The sequence below is a fragment of the Grus americana genome, chromosome 3 (genome assembly GCF_028858705.1).
Source record: "Grus americana isolate bGruAme1 chromosome 3, bGruAme1.mat, whole genome shotgun sequence".
Lineage (NCBI taxonomy): Eukaryota > Metazoa > Chordata > Aves > Gruiformes > Gruidae > Grus > Grus americana.
In genome coordinates this window covers 78,195,931-78,223,391 of record NC_072854.1, presented here as the reverse complement: position 1 = coordinate 78,223,391, position 27,461 = coordinate 78,195,931, and the positions used below count along the sequence as shown (strand labels likewise).

General features: G+C 42.8%; 1 protein-coding gene across 7 annotated transcripts; it reads left to right on the top strand.

The window, feature by feature from the left end:
* Positions 1-351: 351 nt before the first annotated feature.
* On the top strand, positions 352-26,767 carry UNC93A (unc-93 homolog A). 7 transcript variants are annotated; one of them, XM_054820223.1, is made up of 9 exons: positions 352-366; positions 6,853-7,055; positions 9,424-9,605; positions 10,408-10,637; positions 13,522-13,647; positions 16,517-16,734; positions 17,863-17,998; positions 19,592-19,723; positions 26,030-26,761. In XM_054820223.1, exons 2-9 carry the CDS (start codon positions 6,969-6,971, stop codon positions 26,293-26,295), a joined length of 1,377 nt encoding a protein of 458 aa, XP_054676198.1. In that variant the 5' UTR covers positions 352-366; positions 6,853-6,968; the 3' UTR covers positions 26,296-26,761. The 7 variants fall into 7 exon arrangements, with proteins under 7 accessions (XP_054676198.1, XP_054676197.1, XP_054676200.1 ...); XM_054820222.1 differs by lacking the exon at positions 352-366 and adding an exon at positions 5,954-6,096; XM_054820225.1 differs by lacking the exon at positions 352-366 and adding an exon at positions 6,639-6,750 and having other exon boundaries at positions 9,515-9,605.
* The last annotated feature ends 694 nt before the right edge of the window (positions 26,768-27,461 follow it).

Genomic DNA, 27,461 nt, shown 5'->3' with positions numbered 1-27,461 from the left:
CATAGTAATTACTCTTATTTCAGATGATAAGCAAAAGCTGGAGTTGTATGTATCTGTCTTCCTAAATACTGTTTGTTTCTTGGTTCCAGCCTCATATAAGGACTGACAAAATGAGGAGGAGTTTCCAAACAAGGATGGGCTAAGAGTTTTACAACCCTTATAAACATACCGGGGCAGTTTCTATAAAGATCAGTGCAAGATTAGAAATGCACAGAGGGCTTGCTAATCTCCGTAAAACAGATGGGAAATGTGAAGCTTGTTCAGAGCAGCAACTGTCAAGACGTTCCCAGCTGGACTCTGGTACCTGTTTCCAGGGAAGTCTATCATAGCTCCATAATTTCAAAGTAGAGGAGGCCACTTGAAAAGGTAATTTGATTTGATTTGATTGAACACAAGGAGATGGAGACTAATGGGCCTGTGATTGGAGGGATGTGTGTGGGAGAAGGCAGGACTGCGGATGGGAGGAAAAGGGTCAGGGATGGCTGGTAGAGAAACAGTGTCCTGGATGGCTGCATGATTTACTGGTACGAGGGCAAGGGAAGGAGTCTGTTGCTCAGGCCTGGGAGAGACTCTCTGTCACCATAAGAGAAGGTTATGGAGCTTCCCCATATTTTCTGTCACAGAAAAGGCCAGGTAAAACAGGTAATCATCTGCCCTAGGCACTTGGTGATATGTTCTGGGGGTAGGGAAGAAGTTTCATCATAAAAATTTACTGCAGGAAAGAAAACAACAAAAAATCACATATATCACCTATTCTGATTAATTCTAATAGATCTTCTTATTTGCCTATGACAACTCCTTTCTCTAATGCCATACTGCACACCAGCCTGTACAGAATAGCCCTTTTTTTATTATTTTTCAGCCTCAAGAGCCTCTGCTTGCATTTTTGCAGCTTGGTAGCTCCTGCTCCTATACGGGGTTATAGTATATTCAGTGACAGAAAGCAGAAGTGAGTGAGAGCAAGGCTTACAGAGGAAGGGACTCATGCTTTTATTTGCCATAGATAGATACATTGATGGCTAGTGGCTGGTAAATAGGTGGTAAATATTCCTCTTATGCCAGTCTGTAGCCATGGGTGCAGCTAATGGACAAATGAAAGGTGGAAGGCACTGGAGAGTGAGAACCTCCACATCCCGGGATGTCTACACCAATATGCCTTTAAGCATGGTCTCGGGGATCAAGCCCCACTCTCCTTCCCTTTCTTATTTCCGCAAGGAGATAAATTGGTCACAAGTCTTTGTGATAGCCTTTCAAAAGCAGGGGCTTCCTGGCTGAGCATTATAGATGCTTTTTTTTGTGCTAGCTTGAGAGTGGACATTAATAACATGAGCAGCCACCTCTGAACCAAACAGGAAAGATGAAAGTACATGTTTTGAGGTGCTGAGAGAGTCTCATCCTCCCAGCCCACATCATGGGTGTGTGCAAGGAATTTCTGATGCATACTCATGTGAACTACTAGTATGCAGTAGAGCAGTTTCCAGTAAATGGCTCTTAAGACTTCAGAGCTGCTGCCATACAAAAGTCTATTGTTCATATGCAGGATCCGCCTCCTTACCCTTTCATTATAAAAGCACAGATCACAACAGTGGCATGTTTATCTTAGCAGGGTGTTAAGTCCTACCAACTGAGTCACAGACGCCAGTTTAGGATTAGGAACGGGTTTACCCCAGCTATTCCAAAACATCCAAAATGCAGGGCAAGGCACATGCACAATGTCAGTGCTCAGGCAACAGTTTTAAGAAGGTAAAGTGTGAATAGGCTGAGTCTGAACCAGATGAAAGCACCTTTATATAAGAGAATGAATGCAAGACAGCTCCCGCTGAGGAACAGGGGGTCGTTCCCGGGCAGCTGTCAGCCTGGAGAGGCTGATCTCCTTAGCTGTCCTCTGCAGAGAGGTCAGCTGCTACACAGGGCAGGGGCTTACCTTCAAAATGCTTGAATCTCTCCCTAGGCTAGAATTAGTATCTGTGAACACCCTCATAGATGTGTTCATGCATTGAAAGCTCCAGCCAAGAGAGATGAAAATCTCAGGAGGTGAGTAACATCTATAAGAAGCCCAACACTTAAAGGAACTGTTTCACCAGCTCATAAAAATTTATGAGTGAGCCTGGACCGGTATCACATCACCCTATCCTAAACTGAGTTCTGCCTTCACTATAGAAACAATATTGGTTATTTGGACAGCTGGATTCAGCAGAGCAGACAAGTGCCCTGAGGAGAAAGTCTCCTGCACGGTGGCAAAAAAAAAAAATCACAGCAGCCTTCAAGCTTATGGCCTGCACCCTCTCTGCTCTTTTTCTCTTTGGTGCCTCTTCTACCATGAGCTGGCTCCCAGCCCAGAGGAGAAGGCATCTCTCCTCTTCTTCCTTGAGGGATAGGCAGTGGAGCTGGAAAAGGGCCTTGTCAGATATTATGAGCAGTGTTGAGGGAGGAGGGAGAGGGACCTTACAGACAGCGAGGCTAAAATTAGCGTAACGACCTGTGAGATGGGAACGCAACCAGCAGTTTTCAGGTGACTCCCTTAAGAAACAAAAAGTCTGTTGGTGCTCAGGAGATGAGGTACGGAGGGAGAAGCAGAGAGATGAAGGCAGAGTGATGGCTAGTGAACAGCAAAGCAGTAAGGAAGGACGGCATTCATCAGCGACATAAAGGAAGATTGAGATAGACAGTTTGGTGCCTCCAGAGAAAGACAGAGGACGTCAGCAGGTAGGATTCAGACAGAAGTGGCATACTGATGTCTATGCAGCCATGCACGTAGAGGGGTCTTGGGAGAACACATGAAAGGACAATATCTGTGGATGCATTGCATGGTGGAAAAGGAGCAGTATTTGAAAGGAGAGAAGGGAAATATAGGAAATTTGGAAATGAGAGCTGAAATGCTGGAGGAAGGAGAGATCTTTAGACCTTTAGAGGCACACAGGAGCAACTCACACTTCTGGAGCCTTTTGCACAACAAAAATTCTTTTCCTCTGACTTTGTGGGCAGAATTTCTCTGACTGGCAACTCCCTTCCCAGGAGAAAACAGCTTTTACTCTTGATCTGTTCAGCTCAGTGTTATGAATCTCACATCCGAGTTGTGACCCTCTCTCAACATGTAACAGCCTGTATTTTCTAACACCCCTGTCAGGAATGGCTGGGCTTTGCAAGGCACGTGCGTCACATTTAGTCATTCCTGCTTCAACTCCAAAATCAGCAGGGCACCAACACAGGTGAAGGAGGAGGGGAAAAACAGCAACATGGCCAGGCTTTCACAGCAAGAAAGGAAACTCTGTGTAGGCAGCCTGGACCAAGCAGCCCTGAATTTTAATTAGCTCCTTTTCTTCTGAAGGGGCTAATAAAAATGGAGAACTCAGACATTGGTCTGGAAGGTGGGAACACTGCCGGTATGTCAGGACAGGCTAATTTCCTGGGAGAACAGGACTTTTGAAAAAAAAGAGTGGCTGCAGTAGAGTTGGACATGTCTGGGCATCTCCTAGGAGTCAGCCATGCTTTCCTATGCCATCTGCAAAGTGTGAAAAATTTTTCACATCTAGATCATTTAATGTTGCCTGTTGCACCAGCCTTATGCTTTACAGGTGCCCCAGACTCTGGAGAAGTAATTTATTTCCTCAGGACACTCACACTGCTACAGTCCATGCATAGTCTTCTGTGTGACATCCCCAGAAGGTGATCATTTGGGGTGGTGGTACCTTAGTCAAAGGACAGTCCTGACAACCCCACAGTAATCTCTGGAAAGACAATTCAGGGCTCATGTGTCTAACAGGATGGATTAAATAGCAGCAACATGGGTTCAACCAGCTCAGAATGTGAGCCAGGTAGTTCTCTGTAGCTTACCAAGAAGGACCATGCAGTCTGCTGGCTTTGCCACGGTTAAGATCTCCAGCACAAGGCAGTATGCTAAGGGTTTTCTAGTACTGCTAGAGCTCAGGAGAATAGGCTCTGTCCTGATGTTCCCCTCTTGTACGTCTGCAATGCCTTCACCATGGAAAAAGGGCAGGAATCAGCTTCATTTCTCCAAGTGGGAATACACAGACTCTGTCTCCACTCTCCCCTCTCCCCATCCCTCTGTTTGGAGGCATCCATGGGCAAGCACTTGTCCTCTGCAACTCCTGCCCAGTGTCAGCTCCTCAGAGACCAGCGCCGGTCAGGACCAGGTCTGAGAACAGCTCTTGCAACATGCCCATATTATGTGGGTGGCCAAACCATTAGCCAGCTGGGATATAAAAACACTCACCCTTTCCACAGATAGACTCAAGGGACACTGTGTACCACCAAGGAGCTAATCAATTAAAAGCCTCCTAAGACAGAAAATCCTATGGTGAGTATTCGGGTGTTGGGTTTTTTGTTTTGTTGTTGTTGTTAAAATAACTGCCTAAACAATATATTTAACTGGCAAAGAGTAAATAGGGAAATGATAATTATGAAGCACAAAACTCCCCGAAGATTAGCTTCTGATGCTATAATCTTTTAAGCAAAGGCTGCCCTCCTTTACACTTTAAAAATAAACACAGGAAAATAAACATGACTGGCTGTGGGATGGAGTCACGAATTTAACCGGCTGCTTCTATCTCCCATTTTTGTGATCGTGCTCTGCAAGACATTTCAGTTTGGTGGCTATGTGAAAGCTAAGCCCAACACGCAGTGCACAGCTCCTAAGGCTCACTTAATCTTAGTTAGACTGGCAGAAAGAATGAAAGAGGTGTCAAGGGTGATACACAGCAGGCCTGCCAGAGCCGCCCGCTGCCTGGTACCAAAAGGAAGAGATCCTCGGCCTTATCACATCTCCTTGGTAAAGACTCTGCACATTCCTAAGGAGGGGCTCAGGACCCGGCAGTTGGATAGCCCAAAGCTCTGGGCAAGGGATGTGGAACAGGCTGAAACGTCTTTGATCAGTCGAAAAGAGAGAAAAAAAAAAAACCCTACACAAAAAACTCCACCATCTCCCGTATGCTCTCCAACATTTGCTGCTAAGAGGACGTGACTGAGCTAGGGGTTAAGAATTCCTCCAGAGCAGAAGTGCTGATCAGATAACCTATCCAACACTGCATTTTAAAAATAGCATCCAGTTAATGCTGATTGTTTTAAACCTGTGTTGTTATTACTGCTAATGTCAAGAAAGAGCGCTAAAATAAAGGCTTTTAGAACTGAGTGTGCTTTGCACTATCCTTGGTTCTTCCCTCTGCCCAAGCACGTGATAGTTATGCTTTTGTTTAGGATAAGCATTATTCTTACATTTTCTTACTAATTTTTTCAGTGGTTTTCAACCTATGACCTCAAACCCCTAGAATTTTGCGGACTATTTCTAAGGGGTCCAAACCAGAAACCAGCATGTTATCACTGGGTGTAAATTTCTTAAGCAGGGATCTGCATTGGAAGAGTGCAAGGTTCCGTAAAGCTAAAAAGATTGGAAATCAGTGGGCCAAAGTACCTCCAGTTTGGTTTATAAGCCATGTAGAGGATTACAAACACTGCAAAACAAGAGTAGCATTGTGATCTAATTGAAAGTGTTTGCATGCTGAGCATAGTAGTCTGTAAAATAAAAAGCATTTCACTATCTAGATTTGCAATATAGAAGTACCATTAACAATAGAGAATTAAAAGATTATGTTTTCTGCATTATTTCATTCAAGAAGATTATAAGACAAAAGAAGAAAATGAAAAGGCACATACTGGAATTTTCTCCAAAGCAGAAACTGGCTGTGACCTCTTTAATGTATTAAATGAATTAGTGCATTAAAGCCTCCTCCCCTCACCCTCGAATGTCCCTGTGGGAAGCAAAATTGTGCCATCTAGTGGGATTTAGACCAAGTCTTAGCTGTGCATTCCCACTAGACACTACGGACACCCTACAGGCCACCTCTGCTTGAATATGTTAACGTTATGGCATGGACTGTTTTGGATTCCACTTTGCTCCCAGGTTGAAATCCGTCCTCTGCTACAGCTGCAGGAAGGGTCTGTTCACCTTGCCAGGCTTTGGGGCGGAGAGGACACTGCGTGCTCAGATGGGGGATATTCAAAAGCTCAGTCAGGACTTGCAGGACAACTTTGTCACGGACAGAGACAACGCAACTGCGCAAGGGCAGGCTCTGAAAATAGGTGAAAGCGGAGGCAAACGCGGCAGGGTTGGGTGGCTGGGGGAAACTTCACTCCTTGAGCCAGGCAGCACGGGCAAGGCAAAACATATCCCACAAAGGCTGGGGTTTTTTCCACAGTCCGGAGGAGGGGAAGGGAAGTTGCTTTTTCATTTATCTGCTCAATCCATGTTTCTTATTGGCTTCTGAGTTGATGGGAAAGATGGGGGAAAATTATTTTCATGAGTACGGCTTGGTAAATTTGAAACACCAAAGCCACAGGGTTCACCACGGGTGAAGATTCTCCCACTTGCCCGCAGCCAGCAGCCTTGTTTTGATACGCTGCCTAGATATAAAGCTGGTGTGTGCAGGCAACAGTGTAACACAAACAGTCTCATTTCCAAGTATGCTTTTGTAACCTTAGTTAAGCAATAGGCCCAATATGGATTTCTGTACGATCTTTTAATCTTTGCCCTTCATGGATTTGTGTATCTTTATGCCAGACAGGCATTCCACTGCTTGCAATTTTTTTCTTCTGTGCTAGTGATAGGAGAGCGCCATATAACGTACAACTGCAATACTAAAGTCAGTCCAAGTGTTGCAAGTGATTTGTATAGCTATCTAATAAAAACTGACTGATGTCCTTTGGGAGCGCTCGTTATTGCCTCAGTCACTACAGGTGAATGAGTAACAACTCTGTAAAGAGTTTTCAGTATCAGAAAAAGTAAAGTTCACTGGCCAATCCTCAAATAATTAACAACTCTTTCCTCTACAAATGCAGTGAGAAGTGACCTTTTCCGACAAAACCTAAGCTGTTTCTCTCCAACTCAAAGCATCCCCTGGAATAATTGGATCAGCTCTGCACACCGGCTGACCTTTTGTCTTGTATGAATCAACATGGAAAGGAATCTTAAGAATGTTTTGGTCATTTCTTTCGGATTTTTACTTCTCTTCACTGCTTATGGAGGACTCCAGAGCCTACAGGTAAGTGGAGCATCTCCCACTGGCTGGAAGTGTATCATCAGGCCAGCTGGCTGTGTGAAACCTGTCAGTCTTTCCCTGGTTTCTGTGAGGACGGCATGCGCAATATTTTTTATGAGGTGGATTACGACGTCAATTTGGGGCAGGTTAGTATCCCTCACTGTATCCCTCACTCAGATCCATAGCATTTACTAAATATATTATTCTAGTACTTCTCATAGTTTGAATACTTGTGTCAGGCTACTTCTTTAGGTCCACAAAAGCTGCTTGAATGAAAACTAAATTTCTCTGAGATTTGTCTGAAAATAAGATAATAAAAAATGGAAAACAAACTCCATTTGTGGAAAGGGTTTGTTCTGAATATTTGTAATTGCTATGATTTTATTATTATTATCATAAAGCAATGTAAAATAAAAAATGTGTATGTCCAATCCATTAAATAATGTTAAGTATGAAATAATACAATAATTCCTGATGTCATGATGTATCATAATAATAAAAAAAATTATTTAAAATCAAAGGCAGCTGTGGCTTGTATTGGCATTAACATCTTAAAACACAGTAGCAGAGGGAGTTTCTAGAATGACTTGAACATTCAGGATACCATCAGAGCTGGCTTGTTTAGTGTGGCCATACTAAATGACTGAGGGTTACTGTTGCTGTCTATGAGTACTTCAGAGTAAATAAACATGAGGACGAACTTTTCAGACTAGAAGACTCTGCTGGTCTAATGACAAATAAATGGATATAAGCCATCCATGAGGAAGTTTAGGCAGTATATTAAAAGATGATCCTGACCAATTGGGTTCTAGAAGGATTTTCCAACTGGTGTGGGAATCTGTATGCTTACAAGGTGGAGCTTGATGCCAAACACGATACACTTGTTTGCAATAACAAGGGGTTGACCTCATTACAGGAGGAGGTCCCTGCTAGCTCTGTACATCTCTCTTTTCTCTCCTTGAACATTTTCTGCTCGCTGACACTGTCAAATTCCAAGTTCAGGGAAGTTCTGCAAAAACAGTCCCAAAAATGGATGGAGATGTTACAAGCTGGGCAGACTAATGAGGACGGGAATGATAAACCCAAGAAACCATGAGTCAGCCCCACCATCTGAAATGGTGCATGCTCAGGTTAAGTGCTGGAACATAAAGCCTCCCCTAACGCTGCAGGAGGCCATGGTGCTGATTCACGAAGTCACCTTCTTCTCCCTCCACTTTGTCTTGATGGTTATAGAGGACTTGCTGAGACACAATCAGAAGTAGGTTATTTTATTCTGTTGTAGCCTGCAGGAGAAGCATTAAAAATGTACATCATTTATGTCAACATTCCGCCCCCCAAAAAAACAGTAACAATTAAGCTTATCATATGATTTTGGAGTCCTGGCCCCTAATTTTTGGAAGCTGTATCTGACAAAACCAGGCATATGGTATTTCAGAAATAAGACCTCAGTGATCAGGAAGCCTCTTTGCCTTTTTACAAAACAACCATTCCGATTCCCAACTACATTGACACTGCTTGACAGAGAAGATTCCCTCCTCACCTCACTGTCCTGATGCCTGCTTCTCACCAAGGGAGCCTCATGGCTGCCACCATGGTCCTGCACGGCCAGACCACGCAGCCACCGCAGGGCTTGGAAGTGTTGGGTGCAGCTGCCAGCAGCCTCCCTCTCCTCCAGCGCTCTCCAGTGCTACCCCCCGCCCTCCCTTCCCCTCTTCCAAAATCATACCGGATCACGTAAGCTTTTAGTGAAAACTAACAGGAAAATGTTGATAAGCAGCACCTTGATCTTCTCATTGCAACTTTTACAGTAGCAAGATAAGAGAACTATTTTAGAGCATAAAAATATAAAACCTGTTTAGATCAGTAAAATCTTAATCCTCCCTTTTGAAAATGTGAGTGAATCAATTACTTCCAACTACAAAGGGTTCCTATGAGCATATTAGGATATTTGGACCTTTGCCTCTGAAGAATTTAGAAATTATCAGACCTGTAGTTTAAAGCAAAGAATCTTCCACTGTTGCTAAGTCAGCCCTTGCAATGCAGATCTGAGGATATTCCTGCCTGAGACAAAAAGGGAAGGCCAAGAAAAGAGGTTATCCTTCATTCAGCTTGCTTTCAAAGAGAAACTCAAACGAATTACATTAAATAATCAAAAGTCTGACTTACCAAGGTTTTGAATCTAAGCAATCCTCATCTGATTCTGTATCATATTTTCATATAAATCCATAATCAGGATGCTTTGGGGAAAGGAGACAGTAATACCCAGCCTCAGCTTCCGTGTGTCTATTGCTGCCTGAAGCCACTCTCTGTACACCATAGAAACATGTGCCTGTGATAAAATTTGTCTCAACCACTGGTTTTGTCCATGCAGAGCAGTCTCCACTCAGAAGAAGGCCTGGGTGTTGCTTCCCTAAGTGTTCTCTATGCTGCACTCATCTTATCGTCCATGTTCCTCCCTCCAGTCCTCATCAAGAAGCTGGGCTGCAAGTGGACCATCGCAGGCTCCATGTGCTGCTACATCGCGTTCTCCTTAGGGAACTTCTATGCTAGCTGGTACAATTTAAATACTTTAACTCTGTCTATTGTGCTTGAACAAAATCAGCAAGGGAGAAGTTCTTTATTATTTTTCTTCTCAGTTCCTACTCTACCTGTGTTGCGGATCTGGAAGTTGGATGCAAAAGGTGTTACCTGCAAGAAACAGGGATAAATAAATCCAGTAGCAGATGAAGCAGCGAGGTGAAAATGTGCAAAAAGCCAGAATGAATGCATCCATCCACCCACCCGAAGCTGCTTTTCTAACTCATGTGTGTAGCAGAGATTTCCATTCAGAAAAAAGAAAACAAAAACCAAACCAAAACAAAACAAAACCCCAGAAGTTTCATTTTAAATCCAAATGTCTTTTAGGACTGTTTTTAAAAAGATTGAAGGGAAGGCTGTCTTCCAGCCAGTGGCTCTGGGAATAGAGGACCACAGGAGGAGGTCAGCTCCTGCCTTGCCCTTTCAGAGGGGGATGAACAATTTACTTCTGCTCTCTGGTGGCAGGGGATGCAACTCGGCAGAGGAAAGTTACTGTGATCCATCTTCTGAAGCGCAGGTGCAATTTAATGCTCCGTTACAAGAGGATAGGGCGCATGAGCACAGGCCTAGCCAGCCTAGCCCCTGGACACAGCTGGGACTGCTTGCACATCCTAAACTTCATAAGACTGGCCCTTTCTTGGTTCCATTTAGTATACTTATTGAATCACACAAAGGGTAAATCTATTTCTTTGATGTCTATTTTTGCATCCAGATCTTTAGGCAAATGATTATTATGCTAATGGCTGATAACTATGCTAAATAAAGTGTTCTTTGGCAGGTACACGCTAATCCCTACCTCTGTGATCCTGGGTTTAGGAGGAGCACCGCTCTGGTCTGCCAAATGCACTTATCTCACCATTGCTGGCAATTCATATGCTGAAAAAGCAGGAAAAAATGGGAAGGACATTATCAACCAATACTTTGGGGTCTTCTTTCTGATATTTCAGTCCTCTGGCATCTGGGGAAATCTTATCTCATCCTTGATATTTAGCCAAGCTTCCAACAAAGGTAAAATGTATTTAAAAATCTTGGTGCTTCTTTGTATAAACACAGCTAGTTCTAGATGGTTAAAAGGTAGATTTCTGTAGCCAAGCTGGTGACCCTCAATTGCCTTCATAGTCAGTGGAAATGGGCACTTCAGATGTGACTTAGCTCATCTGAAGGTAGATGTCTGAAATAGATGGGCTAAATTGCTCTCTGGAAGTGTCTATTTTCTATCAACTCTTCATCAGCTATAAAGAGAGTTCAGACAACTAGCTCACAAATAGATGTCTATTGAATTCCTTTTGAATTCCACTCCTGTGTTGTAAAGCGTAGATAGGCTGCTGGTAGTGACAGTCTTTCACATCTGACTTCTATTTAAAGTGGATTAAAACAAAAGGCAAAACACTGAAGCAGCCTTTTTGCAAAGCTTGTAGTATTGGATTAATTTGCTGTTAAACATTCAAGGTTACTCAAGCTGATGCTGGTGCTTGCTGCAAATGAGTGCTTTACAGAATTGTCAAGAAGAAATAGAAGTAGCTGTTGGCAGGAGTCTGCATGCCAGGGCTCCTCTGCTGTATTTCAGGCTCAGACAGCAGATGCCAATGTAGCTTGAAGAAATCACTCAACAGCGCTGCCCTCATTTCCCATGCTTGTAATTGGTGTAAGCTTTAAAAGGGCAGTTGTGAAGATAAATTAATACTTGGACACCACCTTAGAGATTCAAAGTGCTACAGTGTATTATCATTGCAGTCTCCCATGCCTTTCCTATGCTGTCAAAGTCAGAACAGGATGGACACGGAAAGAGCTTTCCATATACACTGCTGCTATGAATAGCAAGAAGTTACCTTTCTTCCCTGTCTCAGTTAAACACTATGTCCTCTGGAGGGTATTCAAATAGGTATTAAGTTAAAACTAAATGTCAGGGAGCTGGCATCAGGTTTTAATCTTTGAATCCTTGAGTTTATGGCAAAGCAGTTGTCACAAGGTGTGATATTTATGGAGAATCATGCTTCCTTTAAATCCAAGCAACTATAGATGAAACACCAGCAAAGCAGAATGCTAAAGGACTGCATTAAGTGCAACACAGCCCTCCTGACCTGATCACCGAGCCACACGATGTCTCAGGAGGGAACGGCCATTCTGGTTTCATTTGCAGGGCAGAGGCTGTGGTGCAGGATTTCAGGAAATGCTGTGTTCCTGGGCGGTGTGCTGTGAACAGCTCTCAAAGCCACAGGCCTTGCATATCTTCACAACGGTGATGAGCAGTCATACCATAAGCTTCCCAACTGTGCCTTCTCAGTGAGAGTCAGCTTTAATCTAGAGGCAGTTTCTTGGGGGACAAGGGGGTAAGGATTTCCAGTCACTCACTTCTTTTCCTCTCCTCTGACAGTGCAGCAAAGGTATCTACCCATATTGTTCATATACTTAAAATGTATAATTTCACTGAGCAGTTGCAAAGATCTGGTATGTATCTGCAGAATCAAAATGCATAAAATTCAGACATGCGTATACACTTGACATATTGCCTGCATCACTGCATCCAGATGCAGCAAGGCAAGCTACACCATGAGGTAATACTACAACAGAAGACAGCAATCAATGTAAATTACAAGAGTCATCCTTTCTCACTTATCAATATTGCAGCCTTATTTAGAGGAATGGAGCAAATCCTGCCTTGCAGCTTCCATATCACTAATTGCATGTGCATCTTCATCTTCAGATGACGCACAAACAGATAAAAACTTGTTTTGCACACTTCCACGCTTTACTAGTGTGATTCACCTTTTGCATATGGTAATTTTGCTGAGGGTCTGTTTGTTCAAAACTGTGTAGCGGTAGCCACTGGCTATAATAAGGTAACGATTTTCTTTATGTTATTAAGTTTTATCTGATGTTGAACCTAAAGTTGTTTATGAAGCTAGTTAAACAGCTGATTCACACTGCAGCAGCTTTGATTGGAAGCAATGAGGAAAAACACACTAAAAGTAGTTACACAATAACCCTAATTGAAAAATTATAGATCAAGTCCTGCTTAAGGAATCAGCCAAGGTACAGTATATTGCCCTCTATTATGCTTGGACCAGTGACAAATTCTGCAGTGAAAGCATTGAAATAATTGTATGGATTTTTGATCATCCTTCCCCACTACACAGCTTATTCAGGCTCACACTTTGGGTTAGCAGTTTTTTCTCTACAGAGAGGGTACTGGAGGAAGTGGGTACCGTGTCGTGGTGACACACAGGGTGCGTGAGTACACGCGTGTGTGTGGCTTTGACACATGCCCAGCACAACACTGATGCGATTGAACAAAGCAAAGGTCTTACTCCAAACCGTGCCAAACTGATAGAGTTTCAAGTATGTACTCAAAGAGTAATAAAGCCAGTAATAAAGTAATAAAGTCAGGAAAAGCTGATTTCTTGGAAGACTGCATTAGTGGGTAATGGTAATTTGAATTTATAAAACAAAAAGGTGTCTCGGGGTGATTTCTGTTCCTATAACACATACAGAAATTATCTGGAGAGTGATAATGTGCTCTGGCTGTATCGCTTCAGTGGTGGTGTACACTGAGGCATCTGTCCTGTGGGGTATTATGATTAAGAGGTACAGATACATATTGGAACTTTGAATACGCAAATTGAGCTTGGATTCAGATTTCAGCCTCTGGCTTTAGTCCAAGTCTACATGTAACCATCAATTCAGTGTTCTGTCTTGAGCAACTATTTCTGTTAAACCAAATTTTTGTGTGTTAAACTGGGATTCTGAAGCTAAACATCTCTAATCGGGAAGGATTCGAAGCCAGTACCAATTACCGAGCATTGGATTCCCTTCTCCTTATATCATTACGTATAGTGTGCACTCATCTGATCTCTCCCCTGACCTGCCTTTCTTTTGGTTCTTACTGAATTAGTGGAAGTCTCGGAAGAAAACCTGGCATGCTGCGGAGCATATGACTGCATGACTGATACCACTAACGCCACTGGGTCAGCAGAACCCTCCAACTCCTTAATCTACACTCTGCTAGGGATTTACACTGGTAAGTAATTCACACAATCTTTAATGACTGTCACTGATGGGGAACCTACTATTTGTGAAGCCTAGCATGACTTTGCAGATTAAGTTTCCAACTTCCTCCTTCAATCCAATTTGCTAAAAGGAAATAGGATATGTCAGAGCTGTAAACAACTCCTTCCTAAATAGGTTCCAATGCTTTGTGCCAGCCCTGTGTCATTTTTGTCTAAAGGAGCAAGACATTCTTTACACTTTGCACCTGGAATAAAGCTGAAGCCCAATATGGTCACCCCACTGTTTCACCCACAGTCAATGTTGCTCTACAGACTAGAATTAAAAGTATGCCCACATCGCAATTAGAGGATTACAGCAGCTTATCCAGTTATGCATGAAATAGTTTTAAATTCACTCAGCTCTCATGAACTAGTTACTGTGGGCATTGGGCAGATTTATATATGCATGCAGAAGCCCAAGATGCAAAGAGCAGCCCAGCTAGTGGTACTTGAACTCACCAACTTCTAGTCACCTGGGGATGCCTATCAGAACAGGCAGGTGTCCTACCACATGTAAAACAGTTTTAGCACAAGAAATGCACTGTAATTAGAGGTGGACCCGAACCATGCCTCCCAGAACATGTGGTCATTTGGGGGGGAGGTTTTTGGATCTGTGCTGAGATTTTACGACTTCAGTCAATTCTTAGCTGTGATGCTTGAATTATACTACCTTAGTGTGAAAGGCGAAGATAACGAGAAGCACTAGGTGAATTGGCATGTCTCCCATTTAGTAACTACAGCTGCTATAGACCTCCCTTGCATAAGGCTAGAAAGGAATCAAAGACAGGAAAGGCTGGTGCCATGAAAAATTGAAAAGACAAAAATAAATGTGCAAAGATTCATTCAGTGAGGAAAGTTCAAAAAGTATCCAGCTCAAAACAAGTTATTCTCTGAATAAAGGGGAAGTATCTGGCAAGGCAATATGTTACCTTAGCTCTGTTAAAATATCTTTGCAGTCTCTGCACATAGATGTACTCTCTATGCTGAGAGAGATGCACGGAAGGTGTCATACACTCAAACACAGAGTATGTGATCTGCTCAGAGCCAGCCCTCACCGGACAAGGGCATCGCAGCAAACCCTCCCTCCTTCCCCAACCTCCATTCCTAATTGGTGAGAAAATGCAAACAATATCCCCCCACCTCCCTTCCAGAGTGTGCTGGAGCTGATGCCTTTCTGCTCAAGGCAGGTTTGGCTCACAAGTTTAAATTTAAATTTGATGACTAACACACAGCACTCCCTTAGGCTTCGCTCATGCAAAATGGATGCAACCCTGCTGTCTACTGACCCCGCGTCAGTAGGGTTTCATTTTTCTTTTAAGCTCTTAATAAAAGATATGTCTTTTCCTACCTCGAGGGAAACCAAATAGCTAAATATTTCATTCACAGACATTTTTAAAATGTCTCCTCTATTTGGTTGCTGAATACATATTTTGCCCAGCTTGGGTGGAGACAATAATGGAAAAGTCTTTTGTTGTTTAGTTTTCTCGAGGACCGTGGATGTTTCTATTTATGTTCATACCAACCACTATTAAGCCATGCAGTTACTTATCTCCTATAATCACTCTTGATTCATTTGACATATTTGTTAGAATATTTGTCCTGCAAATGTGGATGTCCTGCTCTCTCCCATATAAGTCCTGCAGTCAGCCCACAATCACTAATAAACACCCTAGTAGAACTGACAGCGACTTACATCACGAAGGGTTTACAGCTCAGCCACAGTGGAGGACTAGGACACTGGAGAATACAATTTCACTCTAGGAGACATGGATGAGAAATAATAAGCAACAAAAAATTGAGGCCAATTTAATCTAAATATGCTCATGTATTTGGACATTAAAAGTTCACAGGAAAGAGCATGCCCATACACAGTAACGTAGGAGCACGTTAAACAGGCAATGTGGATGGGAAGAGGTGCCTGGTTCTCCTCTTACTCGGAACGCCACTTGTTTCCATGGATGGAATTCTAGTCAGCATAAGTAAGACAGGAAACATAATCATGCCTTGCATCTGTAACGAAGCAATCAGTTGTGAATCTGTGGCTGCTTAATGTATATTATGAGCCACAGTTATCTTCTTATAACATGAAAAAAATTGTATTGATTCACTTTACAAGCAAGAAACCTAGACTGATACACACGATAATTTTCTGATTAAATACTCCATGTACTCTTTCATATGCTGCTTCTGCTAGGAAATTATGGAAGCTGTAACTTCCATCTTTTTGAAGTCATCCAGAGTTGCTCACTATCATCTTTAAAATAGCACATGTTCTGTACTCAAAGCATGGCTCCGAGCTGACAAAAAAAAAAAAAAACAAAAAAAAAAAGCAGCATATACTAGGATCCAAGACAGCAGTTCTACTTCTAGCCTTTTATTTTTCTTTCCATGTATGTGAAGGAAGATCCCCCCTAGCCATGAAAACCTTGGCACTGGAAGTGAATATTCCTCTCTCGTGTTGATTTAAAGCCTTTTGATAGCTCCCGAGGGAGCTGTTTCTGGCCAGCTCCCCGTCCCCGCGACCCCTGGCTTGCCCTGGAAGGGTGAGCGATCACCCTCTGCGGCCGTGCAGCTGGCCGGGCGGCTGTCACAGCAGGCCAGTCACAGTTAAGCTGAGGGGATTTGCGAGGTGCGCAGCTGTATGCAGAAGATGTGAATGTAGATCAGGCCTTCTTGTTTACACAGAAATGGCCTTTACACTGAAGCGGAATCAGATGCATCTGCCAAAACATCCCACAGAGAGCTAAGCACTAAGTCAGAACAATGACAGCAGCAAGCGACTTCCCATCATTCTTCCAGCATTCCTCATTTTTTCATGAACTTTTTGTTTTGTTTTTGCAGCTAGTGGTGTGCTAGCTGTGTTGCTGATTGTTATATTTCTGGACCAGATCAAATCTGACCAAGCAGAGACTGAGAAAGAAATACTAGAGACACCATCCTTTTGGTCTACGTTCCTAGCAACTTTCCAGCATCTTAAAGATAAAAGACAGTGTCTTCTAATCCCTCTGACAATGTACAGTGGGTTTGAACAGGGATTTCTTTCTGGTGACTACACAAAGGTGTGGATGACAATGAAAATCTATTTGTGTGTGATTGATTTTTGTGCCTTTGTGTCTTACTATTGCATCTGATCTATATTTACTTGTCAAATGAGGATGTTTTCAGTGGTGCTTTGTGGTTTACTAAATTACTGCTTCCTTCTGCTTGAATGAACTCTTGGTGACATCTTCAAACAGGAGAGGCCAGCAGTAAATATGTCCCTTGGAACAGCCTTAAAAAGAATGCTGTAGAGTGTTTAACTCACCAGTGGAGGCCACAGCAGAGAGCTACAGGTTCAAACTCTTCAGCTTGTTGTAAATAACAAACTGGGAGGAAAGCCAGAAGTCTGCAAAGCTTTTATATCTTCCTTCCTTCTGGTTTCCCTAGAGTTTGTGTAAGTGCAAGTCAGCACACATACCATGTATTTTATTTTGAGAACCTTTATGGTAAGAGGGCAAACCCTCAATGGGGCTGGCTGAAAGCCCTCACCAATCACTAGAGCAACAGGTCCAAACTCTGACGGACTGAAATGGTCAAAACCTCTGCTCCTCTAGTTCCTCTACAAACCTAGACACACAGCAGATGTGTTCTCCAGACATTTGTTGAGAAAGCCTCCAAAGAAAGGAGGCAAACTTCCTGAGCTGCTTATTTGACACTTAAGCTTTCAAAGCTTGCATATAAGCAGATGGAAGAGTGCGTTTGCTGCTGTGTTTGAATGGATTCAAAGGGGCACTCCATGGCTACCTCCATTGGCTGTATGCTTTTATAGATGAGGTCCTCTTCAGTTCTTGGGAGCTGCTCTGTAATGATTGAAGTGCTGACTGTCAATTTTCACCTCCTGGGCTATGAAGTGAAGGGCAAAAAATTCCTAGTGCCACTTCCAGCAGTTTTATTTGCATAGTAAGCAGTGCTTGTTTCTTCTCCTGCTTGTTACTGTTTGCATGGCATCAGTCTGATTGGGAACTGGATTAGAAATATCACTGCTGAAGGCCAACTATGTCAATATGCCAGAGATTTGTCAGCAAACTCTGTAGCTGTGCTCCTTTGATCTCATCCATGATGGCTATTTACCAAATATATTTACCCTTGAACCTTAGCTGCATATTTTCACTGAAGAAAATGTGTCACCACTGTCTCTTCTCTTCCAGACCTATGTGACCTGTGCCCTGGGGATACATTATGTTGGTTATGCGATGATCTGCTTTTCAGCTGTAAACTCCCTCTGCTCTCTGCTCTTTGGAAAGATCTCTCAGTTCACGGGTAGAAAACTTCTGTTTGCATTAGGTATGTAATGGTTGCTTGAAGGACTGATCACCTCATGTAATATATCAATTCCAGTGCTCCCCCCTTTGCATGCATAAGAGCTCACTGCCAGCTATCAATTAAAAAACCAAAGTCAATCTGGAGGCAAACTCATTCATGAGGAGAGAGGCAGCACAGTTAACCACTGTATTGAGATCATTGCCTTACATCACTTTGCTGGTGGTGTAGTTCATCCTGCTTTTGAGGGTGCCATCTACTCAGAAAGTACCCTACAGCTTTGATGCTTTATAGCTCTATCGCAACTGGTGATAAATGATCTTACAACACAGATGTTGAGGCCTACGCTAGACCTGCGGAGGATTTCTCCACTGGGGTGAAACCTCCTCAACTTTATGGAGAGAAAGCAACTGAGAATGTCATGAGATACGCTGTTGATTTGAGTCCCAGGAGAAGGTGAACTTGGAAATTTCAGCAACCAGTCTGGAATTTCAGGAAAATTTTTGAAGTTTGGCCTGATGTCCTTTTCTCTACTTGTTCTAAAGGGAGAAAAATGAAAGTCATACGTCAGCATGTCAGGCTAGAATAACTTGAGGGCTTGTGTATGGGACAGTAATTTTCAGGTTGCCATGAGATGAGATTTGTATATTTAAGAACATTTCCCTCTCCAGACAACATTGTTCCAATGAGTAACAGAGTAATGGAGGCAGAAAAATACCAAGAAATATTTCATTTGTGTCCCTGTATCCACTAAGCTATTTATACTGAAGTGTACTAATACATTACTTCCACTACACAGTAATCTGTATTATTAGAAACATCACTGACTGAGTCAATGTGCATCTAGACATTCTAGGCATTTCCTCCACAGGGAATTTTAAACCTGTGCAAGGAAGAAGAAATATAGAGTCCTTTATGCTACAGTCACTAGTTCAGAGATTCTTCTGCATGTGTCTGTATGTCTCACTCTACAAAGCTCATTTTAGATTAAAAAAACATAATATAATAATAATAATAACAACAACAACAACAACAACAAAAACTATAGTGTTAGTAATGCAAGACCTCTGAACTTCTTGGTTCTGTTTAATAGTCTTCGTACTCAACCTGTGAAGGTGTGCCTATGGGGGGAGGAATCAGTGACTCACTTACAAACCACTTTTTAAAAGACAGACAAAAAGTCACCAGACCCTCTGTGTATCCTTAACTGTCTCCTCTGGCCCTGAAAGGAAATCTACGTTTAAGGACTAGGTAAGGAGAGCAGGAGGGTGCTTCCTCCCCCTTCCCACATGTCTCACATGATGACTGCAAGTCTTTCAGCAGCCCCTTCTCCTACTCAGTGGCGGTTCTTGTCCTTTGCGCTAACAGCCATATCAGTGCCGAGGATCTCTCAGCTCAGGACGCTGCTCAGAATTATTAATTAAAGACTGTCAAAGGACTGCATTGTCTTGCATTTCATGTGATACCAACTCAGTCAGTGCAAATATCAGCGAACCAGAAAGATTTTCAGATTGCCTTGTGCTCTAGTTGGGGGAAGAATTTGAAAGTGTCATCTACCACTATCTGTCCTCTTTGTAATTGCATTTATATTTCTCTTCTTTCTTTCTAAATCAACAGCTACAGTTACAAACATGGCCTGTATAATAGCATTACTGCTATGGAAACCTCATCCTAAGCAGCTTGCTGTCTTTTTCGTATTCCCTGCTCTTTGGGGCCTAGCTGATGCCATTTGGCAGACACAAACTAATGGTAAGTCCTGGTGACAATGAAATGTATTCTCTTGAGATAGAAAAATCTGCATGTTTGTATTTATAAAACAACGCGTGCATAAAAATGATAATGGGTTTAAGACAGCATCTAAAAGAAATATGTGAGCTCATTGGAAAGTAGAAGAAATAAGAACAAGTTGAGAAGAAGAAAGTAAAATACTCATTAAACAATTTTTTCCAAGATGAAGAGAGAAGAACACTGCAGAAGATGCTAATGGATATTCAGAATAAATATTCTTGAGGAGTATAGGTATTTCAAAGAAAATTAGAAAACTAAGAAGAGTGACACATTTAGTCTGTCTTTTGCAATAAAGGAGAGCACTCTGGATAAAAAATCACCTCATAGCTCAGCAACAAAAGAAGCAAATTGGCTGTTAGGAGTTATTAGAAAAAAAATGAAGGAGAAAACCACAGAGAGCAACATTATGTAACCAAGTAAATCCATGCAGTTCTGATTTGCTCCATTTCAAAAATCATAATCCAATGTGATAAGGCATAAGAAAGCAATAAAAAGCAGCAGAGTCATGGGACACTTCCACTTTAAGGAAGACAAACAAACTAGAACACTTTAGCCTAGACAAGTGATAAGTAAGGAAGGCAGTCAGTAAGATCATTAGTAATATGGAGAAGGTGATTAGAAATGCACTATTTCTCTTAATAGCAAAACTAGTGGTATCAAATAAAGTTATCAGGCAGCAGGCTTTATAGAAATCAAAATAAATGCTTTTTTCACACAATGCATAATCAAAGTATGGAATTCATTGCCAAAAATGTAAATGTTTTTAAGCTGGGATTACATCACTTCAGGGGAAAATGTTCTTGAAGGCTATTAAAGCCTAGTGGTCCAGATGAAATCTCCAACTCAGAAAGTCCCTATGTCTTTGATTGAGTCAGGAGGGCATTGGAGGGGGAAAGATTGATGTATACTTGTCTCATTTCTTACACTTTTATGTTAGGAGTCTGTTACTGGAAGTATACCGTTGGACTTCTTATCTGATGCATTACAGTTTTTCTCATCATCTTTTATGTTCTTCTGCTTTATGATACAGTACAATTATTATGTACTGACAGTTCAGATAATGAGCTGATCATAGAATCATAGAATCATAAAATCATAGAATCGTAGAGTCATAGAATCATAGAATCATAGAATCATAGAATGGTTTGGGTTGGAAGGGACCCTAAAGACCATCTAGTTCCAACCCCCCTGCCATGGGCAGGGACACCCTCCACTAGACCACATCACCCAAAGCCCCATCCAACCTGGCCTTGAACACTGCCAGGGAGGGGGCAGCCACAACCTCTCTGGGCAACCTGTTCCAGTGCCTCACCACCCTCACAGGGAAGAATTTCTTCCTAACATCTAATCTAAATCTACCCTCCTTCAGCTTAAACCCATTACCCCTTGTCCTATCGCTCCATGCCCTTGTAAACAGTCCCTCTCCAGCTTTCCTGTAGGCCCCTTCAGGTACTGGAAGGCTGCTGTAAGGTCTCCCCAGAGCCTTCTCTTCTCCAGGCTGAACAACCCCAACTCTCTCAGCCTGTCCTCATAGGAGAGGTGCTCCAGCTCTCTGACCATCTTTGTGGCCCTCGCTCCAACAGCTCCATGTCTTTCTTGTACTGGGGCCCCCAGAGCTGGATGCAGTACTCCAGGTGGGGTCTCACGAGAGTGGAGTAGAGGGGCAGGATCACCTCCCTCGACCTGCTGGTCACGCCTCTTTTGATGCAGCCCAGGACACGGTTGGCTTTCTGGGCTGCAAGCGCACACTGCCGGCTCATGTTGAGCTTTTTATCCACCAGTACCCCCAAGTCCTCCTCCTCAGGGCTGCTCTCAATCATACAAATCAATTTCCATCAGGGATTATTTAAACTTATCCCTCAAGGAAGTTCTCTTATAGAGACTAAAGACAGACTCCAAAATGCTGGAGACAGTGAGAAAGAGCCATAGTCTGTGATGACTTAAAGCAAAGTCTGCTGATGACTGTCAGTCACACTCTTTTTAAATCAATGCCTGTGTCAGTAAGACAGTTAAATGCTCTCCCATCTGCTCCTGCGTTTTGCCTCTTATTTAATGAATATTGTTTTCCTCTATCTCAAATTCGTATTTGGCAGATGCCATAGGAATATGCATGTGACAGAACTAGCTCATCTGAGCCCACATCAGGTTATGTGTCTTGGCCTCCCTCCTTCTGGTCCCTCTGGTTGCTTCAGTAGCTTATATGATTTCACCCACTAGATAAATTATCATCTTCCTCCTAGAGAGCCAAAGGGAAAACACCACAGGCCTTTGCCCAGCACTGATCTCCTTTCAGTGCCAGCCTCTACACACAAGGAAGTGACCAGCCAAACTTCTCTGTTCCTCCACAAGCTCCAGCTCATATGTCTTAGAGAAGAGCTAATACATACATCAAGGGACACCCTCTCATCTTCTCTCATCCTAATCCACAGCCTTGTGCCTTTGGTACAATTTTAAATCAGTGCTCTCATTATTCAGGTTCATGGAAGGACATCATCAGTGAGGATTTTCTCTCTCTGAAGTAAAGTTGTTCATTTCCTGCTTCTTCGGCCACAGTCTTCCTGATTGTTCATCAGGCTACTTCCCAACACTCTCGAGAGCCATATCTTATTCTTCCACTAGGATAAGGGACCAGCCCTTTATTCTGCTGCTCTTTTTTCCAGAAAGCCTTGCCCTCAGACACTTGGCTTCTTTCAGAATCACAGAAGGGCTGAGGTTGGAAGGGACCTCTGGATGTCACCTGGTCCAACCCCCTTGCTCAAGCAGGGCAACCCAGGCAGAGCCACTTATCCAGGACCATGTCCAGTTAACTTTTTAATATCTCCAGGGAGGAACACTCCACACCATCCCTGGGCGACCTGTGCCAGAGTCCAGTCACTCTCACAGTGAAAAAGTTTTTCCAGATGTTCAGAGGGAATGTCCTAAGATTCAGTTTGTGCCCATCACCTCTTGTCCACTTTTCCTGGACACCACTGAAAAGAGCCTGACTGCATCCTCTTTGCACCCTTTCTTCAGGGATTTACATACATTTGAACTGTCCTTTGAGAAGGACATCTCCTCAGTAAGGTCCCTGCATGACTGACAAAGATGGACCTGATACCCTTGTTAGGAGAAAAGGGATAAGTACAGAGGACCTAAGTGTCAGAGAAGGTGGCTGGGAAGTGGCTGCAGTTCCCATCCCAGGATGAGGCATAAATGGTGGACAACGCTTCATGCTTACTTGATGGCAAGTGAAGTCTGCGGTGCTGTGGCAAGACTGACCTCTATTACAACACTGTAACAAGTCATCTCCATTCCCAAATTCCTGCAGGGTACTTATGAAAATTTCACGTTTGTGTTATCTGGGAAAAAACCCCAAATGTTCGTTATGCTGGCACAGCATCTTTTTTTGTCTTACCTTCTTCAGCTGTTCTACATCTCTCAGTTATAAAATTATAAAGAGTTTGCTTTGTCACATTGTCACAATGAAACACCAAGTGATGACATGAAATCTTAACAGAGGTGCAGTGATATTATTCCATAATGCTGCATCCCAGAACAGGATCTTCAGTTTGACATGCTCATTTAGGACTAAATCTCTTCCCCCCCTTCATCAGTTTTATACAGATATACATCACATGAGAAATTCCCAGCTCCAAAGGCTATGAGGTGAGATAAGACCTCTAAAACAGCACTGGGGACTGAGGTCTGTGGTCCTTCCTTTGGCAAGCTCCCATCACTGCTGCTTGGGCCTCAGTAGATTAACCACTGAAAAAATACAATGGCATTGTGCTGCATACTTAAGGCATTTTATGATAATCAAAGACAACTTACTTTGGCCTGCCATAGATAGTTAATACTGGAGTTCCCCCTAGAGGATATATAGGCTCACAGTAGGTGAGTCACTTCATTTTATAAAGGCTTCCTAATATGTTTGTGTACGTGTGTGGACACTGTCATTTATTTCCAGTGAAAGCTGCTTCATTTCAGAGTGTGTAGTGCCCTCTCTTATCTAACCTGAACACAGATGCTATTATTACCCCCCTGGCAATAACTGCACTTGGGGCACAGCAATTGTGTAGCACAGAGTTACTGGGTAGACTGCAGTAAAATAAAGTTCTTTCCAGGTATCTTTAGCAAGGATATGAATCAGTCTGGAAAGTTTATAAACCTGGACTCAAATGATTTCCAGTAGTTCTGTTACATACCCATGCCTGCTAGTACCAGGGGAAGGAGTGGGAAAATGGGCACTGGTAAACAGGGAGGATAATTTCCATGGAAGTGAGCTGCAAGAATTCAGAGCTGGCAGCCTCTTCACTCAGCCAGCTCGGCAGATCCTGCTGAAGCTTCAGCCAGGCAACTTGCACCACATTGCACTCAACAGCATTTGTGGTAGGGATAAATGTTTAGATTTGAGGCAAAACCACCATTGTGCTCCTCTGTAACTGCTAGTTAATACCATATATGCATCCTGGAAACAAGAACCTTCCTGCCGAGTCAGCCTTTCCTATAGCTGAACCTTGGACTAGATCCCCACTCAATTCTCCATTGTTTTGATCAAAAAATGAAGGCTTCAAAATAGCAAGTGAAAGCAGGTACCAGCTGAAAGCCAGAATCTTTACACATCAGAAACCTTCCTAAATTAAATTCTCCTCACTAATGCCTTTTCAGAAGATAACACAGGGCATATCAGCAAAGTTGTATGAACAACTTGTACTTGTTCATTTATTAGGCAAAACTAAGAAGGATTATCAAATAATTCACACTATACTACACTCGGGCAGTTTAATGAATTAAGTATATCTTGTGTTGCACTTGGCCGGGTTTTCCATCATGTCTGAATTGAATCATTCAGTAAATGTCCTCCCATAGTCATCAGGAAGCAGTGAATTTTTACATACAGATGATGTCTTCCCCTTCTTAACAAAACTAAAGGGTTAGTTGACCTTACCCAGATTTCTAGAGAACTTTGTACTCCTCTGTGCCTTTTGGCTGAATGTGCATATTTGAAACAGATGTGTTGTTAGACACAGAAGTGGGTGAGAAGAGTCAAGGTTCATGATATTCCTCCCCTTCCCTCCCTGCACGCCACAGCTGAATCAGTGGAAACTCCAACTTCTTTATCACCACTGATGCTAGCTCAGCACCTGGAGGAAACCACGTGCTCTCCCCTTCCCTGTGTGCCCAACCAGTCAGACCCAGAGGCTGGGAATCATTCCCTGACTCCCAGTTGTGGGTGTGCAGCTACCTGAACTCAGTGGGAGCTTTCCAGTGAACACGACTGCATTAGGATGATCAGGTTAACTAGGTCTCTATGTCGAGCAAGTTTTCCAGCTGCTGTCCAGAGGTTCTGTATGCATCAAGGATATTCTTTTTGATAACCGATCCAAGAGCTGAAAATTTGAAAACCTGGAACACAGGAAGTTTCATCTCAATATGAGGAAAAACTTCTTCACTTTGAGGGAGACAGAGCACTGGAACAGGTTGTCCAGAGAGGTTGTGGAGTCTGCTTCTCTGGAGATACTCAGAACCCATCTGGACATGATCCTGTGCAACCTGCTCTAGGTGATCCTGCTCTAGCAGGGGGGTTGGACCAGATGATATCCAGAGGTCCCTTCCAATCCCTAACATTCTGTGATTCCGTTATCTCAGAGAGGCAAATCTCCTTCTTAGGCAGGTGAAAGAAATGGTTTGAAGAACAGGTAGACAGTGCATGCAGGGTCCATGCAGGTTCCCCACAAAAGTGGTGAAGGATGGCAGCAGGGAGGTCCCTATGGTTCTTTGATCCTTTCTAGCCCACACTGAAAGAGCAAGTTGGTCCTTAAGGATCCTGTCCCTACACAAAAGTGCCTGTTCTTTGAAAGCCTGTAAGGACTTAGTATAACCATACCAACAGTTATACATGGGGACGCTACAGTGTCAAGGGCCATTCCTGGCCATCTCCTCTTACTACTTACTTGTCAGTGCCAAAACCTTTGCTTTTGTGGCTGACAATTTGAAAAATAAACTTCCTGCCATCTTACTTCAACAAAACCCATCCTTTCTTTTTTCCTCCCATTTTCTTTTCCTTTTTCTCTGATATTCTCTATTTTGTCATTTTTTTGTTCTGTTATTTCACTTATAACAATCCCTGGGAGTGCAAAAATGTTTTAAGACAAAGCTTGTATTTCCCTTTCTCTGACATTTATGAAGAAGGGTCTATCTTCACCATTGTGGTCTACTGATTCCCTTTGCAGAAAATATATGGTTTCAGACTTAATCTTCACAAACCATGTCTCTCTCTCCTTCTAGGACTCTATGGAATTTTATTTGAGAAACACAAGGAGGCTGCCTTTGCCAATTACCGTCTCTGGGAATCAGTTGGATTTGTCATTGCCTTTGGTTATAGTACCAAACTGCAAGTCTACATCAAACTGTACATTTTATTGTCTGTGCTTGTGTTGTCTATGGTGATGTATGGAGCAGTTGAATACCTGGAAGCTAAGAGCTCCCCTGGAACCCCTACTAGTACAAAGAAGGAAAATGTAGGACCACTCACCCAGGAAACACTCATGTAATCCAACAGGGTCAGAGCGATGGAGGCAAACCAAACTGGCCGGCTCCTACAGGCATGTCTCCAAGGGTGTTCCAACATGTACTGTCTCCAGAAAGGAAGTAAAGGAACAGATTTCAAGGCCAGTATAATGCAAATGTCTTAGGAGTAAAAATCTCTTTTGACATCTCAGCTTTATAAGTGGAGATTATCTGACTTCACCCTTTCAGACAGATGATAAACTAAATGTTTTCTCTTTTATTAATTAATAAATGTAAACAAGACACAAAGTTCTCATATTTTTGTATCTGTGGATCAGACCTAGTACCATAGCTTTACAATCAAACCAGAAAAGCCCATATGCAACATCAGAAGATGACAGCAACTGGGGTTGCCCAGCAGACTGCAGACAACACACATCATTTCATGGAACCACTATTTATCAAGATTTATCTTGTTCTGCATTCTTTAACACCTGCTCTAAATAACATCAAGTTATAAACTGGCTATATCTACAGTTCATATCTGAACACCACAAAATCTGCTAACTGCTGAGTCCACCAACTTGTCTTAGGTCAGCAGGTAACTGTGTTTCTGCCCATGTCATCCCTCTGTCCCAGCAGTCTTTCCCTTTTGGTTTTCCTGCTTCTAATTTTTCCCTCACCACTTACAGCAGCTTTCTCCCAAAACAGATACTTTCTGCATGACCAAGTCATTCAGTTATGATGAACTTTCCTCACTTTCCCATCCACGGACTGAGCTGTTTTCAAGATAAACAGCCAGGGCATGCTACTCAGGGAACCCAGCCGTGAAGAGGATGCAGATAACAGAGCAAGTCATAGAGTGAGAAGGAAAAAAGGAGGATGGGCCTATGCTGTAATATGTCCTTGAGACCTATATGCATCTAGCAGTGGCTCAGATGAGGATTTCCTTCATCTCATTTCAACTTCTGCTGAGTTTTATACATACTATATTGTTTCCAGATTTGGATTTTTGTAGTTTTACTGCAAGGAGAAGAGTGCTACAGTGGAATTACTGGGCAGCGTCCCTACATCTTGATGAGAAAACACTGTACAGATATCATGATCATTACTGGTAATGACACTATGATCAGATCCTCTGTATGAGGCAGATAGCATAAAAGAAATTGAAGACAGATGCTGTTCATCTCCGAGATTAGTGCTGCCCCCG